Genomic DNA, 7,117 nt, shown 5'->3' with positions numbered 1-7,117 from the left:
TTAAGCTTTATTCATTTTCTACTGCTAACGCTCAGGGAGAAAGGGGACCAGAGCTTAGGTTAGGTGGCCAAATGACGTTGCAGAGCACAACAGTTCCTCCGATGGGCTGTGCTGCTCCTGGGTGTTTTCTCTCTAAGAAAGCCGGTGAAGCTAGGATCCTGAATGCACCTTGGAATTTTAGTTTGGCCCTGCGAGATGGTCCTGGTTGCATAGCCGGCCGCTAACAGCCACTGCTTATACATTGCCGCCCTCTGAGCAAGCTCGGGCTGCCTGGGATCAGCCTCGGAGAAAGGGCCAGCGGGGCCCATCAGCTCGCGCTCCCTCTCAGCGCCGGTACGCGCGGCTGTGAGCAGGCTGCCTGGCGGCCTGCCGCACCGGGCTGTGCACCGAGGCAGCAGCCCGCGGTATTTCTGCCCCGCACTCCCCTGGAGAGGGGTGGCGCCGGAGCGGGGGTCCCGCTACTGGCCGCGCGACAGGAAACCGAACTGATCCACGGCCGGGCAATGGCGAGGGGCGCGGGAAACGAGTGGCGGGAAACCGAGGCTCGGGGCACAGACCACGCCCGGCGGCATGGGGGCGGGACGAGAAAGAGCCAGGAGTGGGCGGGGTCTATGGGCAGGCGAAGCCGGGGGCGGAGCCTGAGGGGGCGGAGCTCGTTCCTCGGAGGAGGCGGGGCTCATGGGAGGGGTTCCCGGTGGGAAGTGGAACGGGCGCGGCGCGGGGGCTGCTGGGAAGGGCTGGGATCCGCTGCTGTTGCTCTTCCCGGGTAGGGGGAAGTGCGGTGACCCCCGCCTGGCCGGGGCTGGGGCCGGCTGACGGGGCGCTGCGAGGCCGGCCGGCCGGGCGGGCGCGGGGAGCAGCAGCAGCCGCCGCCATCGCCATCATGCATGACGCCTTCGAGCCGGTGCCGATCCTGGAGAAGCTGCCGCTGCAGATAGACTGCCTGGCGGCCTGGGGTGAGCAGTGGGGCTGCGCCGGGCCCTTCCTGCGGGGGCCCCGCGGCGGGGTGAGTGGGGGTGGGCAGTGTTCACCCTCCCTCCCGGCAGGCCGGGCCGTGTCGGACCCTCGCTGCCCCGGACTCAGCACTGGGCTCATTGGGCTGGTCCCGCCGCTGGAGCTGCCACCGGAAGGGCTCCAACGCGCTTGTAAGCTGATCTTCAGACGCCTGCAACCCACCCTGAGCCTGGCTCTGGGCTGCTGCTAGAAGGGCTTGGACCCCCCCGTCTCAGTTTCCTGAGAGTGGGGGCGGGGGCTATAATGGGCTGAAGTGGGATTTGGGGCACCCACCCTTAACAAACGATACAGTTTCGTGGGACAGGAGCCGTGCCCGGCTTGGGTCTGTGGATGAGTCAGATTTTTAAACATTTGGATGAACTGGCTGATCTGGCCGCACTCAGTGTGTATCACTGGTGCAGACGCTCCTGGGCTTAGGCACATTGTTTCTTATGGAATGGAAATTCTTGTTGTGGTTTTGTGTTCTCTGTGTTTTCTTTCTCCCTTGTGCATCCTGTGTCTGAATGTTAGAGAGCGAGAGAATGTGTTATGCTGTAGGAAAAATACCACCATTATGCCCTGCCTTCCTTTGTCTATTTTATTTACTAATAAACTCATTATTTGTCTTAAATACAAAATAATCTCACTGGGGGTGGGGTAAGAACTGTTCTCTAAGGCCTTGCATATATTATGGAAACAGCTACAGCACTTAATGCCATAGTGAAGATGCAGTTTACGCTATAAGGTGGTTTACATCAATATAGTTTAACATCCTTGTACTCACGTTAGTGAGGTTCAGTTGGTTAATGGAAGCAGTTTTTGATTGAACTAGTTGCATCTCCTCTGAGAGTTAGCTGTGTTGCTCAGAGCAATGCCAGCCTGTGCAGATTAGATGTAAGTGGCTATTCAGGTAACTATTATTACTGTAGACTAAAGATGGGTAAACAAGGCTAGCAAGTGAGCTGCATTAGTGGCCTTCCTTCATCTCAGTGGGCAGCAAGATTGTTGTAACCAAGAATGCTTGCAAGGCTGAGGTGGTTTTGCCACTATGCTTGCACACATAGAGTTTGTGGAATGTGCTGTTTGAATTGTAGAAGCAGGTAGATGCACACAGTCAGTGTGATGTGTAATCAGCATGCACCTCACTTCATGAGCCCTTGCTTTATGTGCATGTCACTTTAGTTATACCAATAGGAAAGGAGGAAAAAAAAAACTATGCGGATGGAAATGAGCAGAATCTGGCAATTGAGTGTGTGAGTTACTAAACAAAATGTGTAGGAGGCCACGCACAGAACCCCAGTGAGTTGCATGTGGGTAGGTTATCTACTACCTCTGTAGAAGGTGCAGTGATTACTTAGAGTAGCATAAAATGTTCCAATATTTATAAATATGACTAAGCTAGTTTCTCTCTTTAATGGTTTGATTTTGTTTTTGTAGCTTGCTTGTTACACTAAGCTATGATATGTTAAATAAAAAAATATAGTTTGATAGCAAAATTGTGCTACTGATACCTTGGTGAATAGTAACAAAGAGATGAGCTGTGCTAATCTGTGTACTATCAAAACAAAAAAAGCAGTCCAGTAGCACTTTAAAGACTCACAAAATAATTTATTAGGTGATGAGCTTTCGTGGGACAGACCCACTTCTTCAGATCATAGCCACACCAGAACAGACTCAATATTTAAGCCACAGAAAAAAGCAAAGACAGTAATCAAGGTTGACAAATCAGAAAAATATAATCAAGGTGAGCAAATCAGAGAGCAGAGGGGCAGAAGGGGGGGTTGACTCTCCCTCTCTGATTTGCTCACCTTGATTATATTTTTCTGATTTGTCAACCTTGATTACTGTCTTTGCTTTTTTCTGTGGCTTAAATATTGAGTCTGTTCTGGTATGGCTATGATCTGAAGAAGTGGGTCTGTCCCACGAAAGCTCATCACCTAATAAATTATTTTGTTAGTCTTAAAAGTGCTACTGGACTGTTTTTTTTGTCTGGGTGAATAGGTTTTCTTTATCCTTCACCTGTGACTGCCTCATCTACCTGCTGTGCCCACTAATCAGTTTTCTGTAGGACTTCCTCTAGTACCAAACCATTGGAGCAGTTTCTAATAAATGTTATGTTACGGAACAAAAATTTTAATGTTAAAAGTAACTTTGGAAAACTTGGCTTGTTTTTGGGTCTTACAAATAAACCACTGTACATTAAATTCTGTAGCCAAATTGATTATATTCCTTATAATCTCACTAATATAGCAGAAAAAACATTTAAATGGAGAAACTTCACTGCAAAATAAATTTGTTTCACTGACATTTTTAGCAAGTGGGTTTTTAGCAACAAGTACATCTCTATTCCATGAGAGACTATCTTCAGATTTAAGTAGAAGAGGAGGCATAGAGGGAGCAGGATCTTTTTAAATTTCAAGTAGCTTTGATAAAATATGGTGTGAAAAAGGGAAAGGTAGGTTTCATATGTTAGTTTTCCCTACAATGATGCTAAGGATAATTGAATTTAGTAAACAAAGACTCTTGTGGATGAACAGTGACAGAGAGGTAGCTCTGTTAGTCTGTTCTCCAGCAAAACAAAGCAACAGAAATGTAGCACTTTAAAGAATAACAAAATGACTTATTCATTGTTGAGCTTTTGTGGGACAGACCCACTTCATCAGATCAGTTTAATTTAATTAATTTTAATTTCCAATACAGACCCATCTTGTGGATGAGTTGCACATACTTAGGCTTAGAGCCTTCTATATGCAATGTACCAAAGTATGCATGAGGAAAAACAGTGGATTTCTCAAGTGTCCTATTTTGTAAATCCAAAATGTCTTTTACCTGTAACGGCAACTCAAATACAGTTTCTTTTTAACTAATGTAATCGCTTCATATGTAACTGAGTAATTCATGGGGACCACTGTGACTTCTAAATGTTTGACTGCTGTGTTCAAAGTCAGAACTCACAAATGACAATACACTTGAACCTGTTCAATCTGGCAAATTTGGGAAACAAATTATGACAGATTATGGAATTTTCTGGACCATGGGTGTTCGCCATAATGGATGGTAAACCAAGCCTTTTAGTATAGCTTTTTTATGTACCAATTATTAGAGTATTGTATATGTATAAAATGTCATTGGCTCTATCTTTAATGCACTGTATTTAAACATTTTTTTAAAATTTTCGTATATGGTAGTCATCACAAAACCACTAATTGCGCAGTATAGTGCTCTGCCATTTCTCATGTTTACAAGTTAAATTTGTGCTACAGTACAGTGTGTGTGTAAGTAAGCACGTAGCTTTTTGTTTTTGATATTCTGTATTTAAACTTGTTTTGTTTTTGTATTATCATTATGGCACTCCTAGCCATGTGGGGGTCTGAACCATGGGTGTTCTTGGATCACAGATGCCTGGATTGAGGAAGTTCAAGTATATTTAAATGTTTCTTGCTCCCTCCAGTTTTTCACCATATAGAGCAATAAGCTGAGAGGAGTGCCAGGCATCTGTATGCAATAGCCAGCATCTGAAAAGTAGTTTACGTATGTTTATGACAAAAGCTGTGCTCTCACCTGTTGCTACTTACTGAACAAGTAGGCCCCTGTGTTTGGGTTGTGTTTTCATACTTAATTAGTGATCCCTGGAAGCATTTGTTTTCCAAAACAAAGGCTGTGCCATGTGTTAGCACTTTCTGTAGCCGCAAAAATGGAAGTGTCATATGTAGTTCCCCAGCTGAAATTTGTTGTAGTATATTTTGGACCACTCAACAATGGGCTTCAGTTTAAAATGAGAATTTTTGTCTGTACCAGTAAAAATACTCTCTCAGCTAAAATTAATCTGAAAATTCTTCATTTTATAGAAGAATGGCTGCTTGTTGGTACCAAGCAAGGACATCTCCTCCTTTACAGAATCAGGAAGGATATAGGTGAGATTGTACAAATAAAATCAAGCTTTTGTGCAATATTATGCTAATGTCTCATCTTAAGTCTTTAGTGACTCTAACAATACTGGTACATTTAGTTTACTAAGCAGCAGATTTTCTTTTCCTTCACTGTTAACTGTCTTATGGATTTCACCATTTTCTTAAAAAAAAATTACCCTTCAGATTTCACCAAAGCTAATACTAATGTCTGAACTATGTTGTTTTGAATTTGAAGTTGTAGTAAATTAATGTAACATTTGTAAATTCTATTCCAACTTCATTAAAAAGACACCCACCATCTTCATCAATATACATAATAAAATTAAACTTAGTTCAGAATCTTAACTTTGTAATCTGAACCAAAAAAGTACTTCCTACTCTTGTCTTTTGAGGAAGTGGTCACAAGTGGCTTTTGTCCATTCTGGTGATGCCTCAAATGGCAGCTATTGTATATAGAATCATTAAACAGATCTAAATCTCAGCCATGTACCAGTTATGTTATAATGTGCAAGAAAGCCATTCTATGAACTATGATTTACTGGCTCATTGGAGTACAAAGGTAAAAGAAAAAGGTGGGGCGCCTCTGTGCCCCCTTTGTACCTGCTCTCAGAAGGATGTTATTTTTATTGTAGCCACTTGCATTCCTAAACCTGAATTCCAGCTCATTTCCCCTAGCCTCCATAGGTAGTTTGTTCCAAGAGATCATGCTAGACTTGAGTTGCTAGTATCTTTTATCTCACTTGGTAAATTTCTCCCCCTTTTTGCATCAATACCAGGAGAGGTTACGTCATCAGAAAGTGGCTGTAAGTTTGTATCCATAAAACTCCTTTTAAACCCTTATAGTGAAGTGTTTTTATTCTTTTTCCATCTTGCAGTGATGTGCTTCCTGGAGATTTGAATTGCTGGTATTTGATTGGCTGGAATAAAAGGTGCTTTAGGGTGGTCTTCATAGCTTGGGGTTGTTAAATTCTAGTTGTATTTGAGATTCCTACAGCAGGATTTAGTTAATGATGGGCCCCTCAGATTTTCTGGTCCTTTGTGAGGTTAAGCCACATTTTTGCAGTCCCCAGGTGGGTACATATAAACAAGCTCAGCTCCTGTATACTGGTTCAAGTGAAAGGAAGCGCACACTTCTTACAAGACATACAATCTTCTAGCATTAGCTGCTTAATTTGATTTCTGCTATAACTTTGTGGGATTTGGAGTAAGGGTTTATGCAGTTATAAATCTAAAGGCAATTGTCATTTTATACCATGCTTTAATCTCTGCTTGGTAGGTTGCAACAGATTTGAGGTGACACTCGAGAAATCCAACAAGAACTTCTCAAAAAAGATTCAGCAGGTAAGGAATGGCAGTTGTTGACATTGGGGAAAATTGCTAGTGTTTCCACTTAGATGGTACAGTGTGAAATATGATTTAGGGAGTCGTCAAGGCTTTTTGGGAAGTTGCATAGAGTAGACTGTGAGCTTGTCCATGGTTTCTTCCTACAATAGGAAGAAACTTGGTTTTGTTTAGAGCAGATGACTTGGAATTAGGACTTCTGGGTTTTCTTGCTGAATCACTGTGACCTCCAGCAAGCATATATGTTTGCAATGAAGATAATACATTGCTATCTGAAACAGCGAGAGAGAATGAAGTGAAGCATTTGATAGCCTGAAATGAAAGATACTGCTAAGGTACAAATATTGTTTTGGCTAGTAGAGACTTGACTCTAGAGTAGCTGTGAATTGACTTGCAGTCAGTTTTGTTACCATTTTAATTTCTATGGATGTTAACACATTGAATATCAATGCTGCTGAGCACCTTGCCTTTTCATGGGAGAAAAGTAATAGTTTCAAGGAATCATTTACAGATGAGGCATCAGAACATGATGAAGACTTGTTTAACTAGGGCTCTGGATTTGTAGCAGTTAACTTACGCAATTAACTTTAAAACTAATTCCAGTTAATCAGTTTAACTGCATGGTTCAACTGTGCTGACTTCAGTTAAAATTATTACCAATAGTTGAACTATAAAGATAATATTTTTTTCAGTTCACATCTTACAAGTTCTGTAGTGCATGACTGCACTCAAAAATGAAACGTAAAACTGTAGACTGCACATCTCCTCAGTGCTATTCTTGCTCACCTAATCACTAGTATAAACACATTTGTTTACACTTACAGGAGACAATGGCAAATGCTGCCAGCTTATGATTTGCAATATCACCTTAA

General features: G+C 42.7%; 1 protein-coding gene across 3 annotated transcripts in view; it reads left to right on the top strand.

The window, feature by feature from the left end:
• The first annotated feature begins 731 nt into the window (after positions 1-731).
• The window catches only part of VPS39 (VPS39 subunit of HOPS complex), a 41,432-nt gene continuing 35,046 nt past the window's right edge, over positions 732-7,117 (top strand). Inside the window, exons 1-3 of one of the 3 annotated variants that reach the window (XM_074997057.1) lie at positions 732-956; positions 4,842-4,907; positions 6,181-6,245. In XM_074997057.1, the coding sequence (XP_074853158.1) occupies positions 884-956; positions 4,842-4,907; positions 6,181-6,245 (204 nt within the window). In that variant the 5' untranslated portion in view covers positions 732-883. The remainder of the gene's footprint in view (positions 957-4,841; positions 4,908-6,180; positions 6,246-7,117) is intronic. The other 2 variants (XM_074997058.1, XM_074997060.1) reach the window with 2 other exon arrangements.

Source organism: Carettochelys insculpta, chromosome 6 (genome assembly GCF_033958435.1).
Source record: "Carettochelys insculpta isolate YL-2023 chromosome 6, ASM3395843v1, whole genome shotgun sequence".
Taxonomy (NCBI): domain Eukaryota; kingdom Metazoa; phylum Chordata; order Testudines; family Carettochelyidae; genus Carettochelys; species Carettochelys insculpta.
The sequence above is the reverse complement of the archived record's forward strand: the minus strand, read 5'-3'. Positions and strand labels throughout refer to the sequence as shown.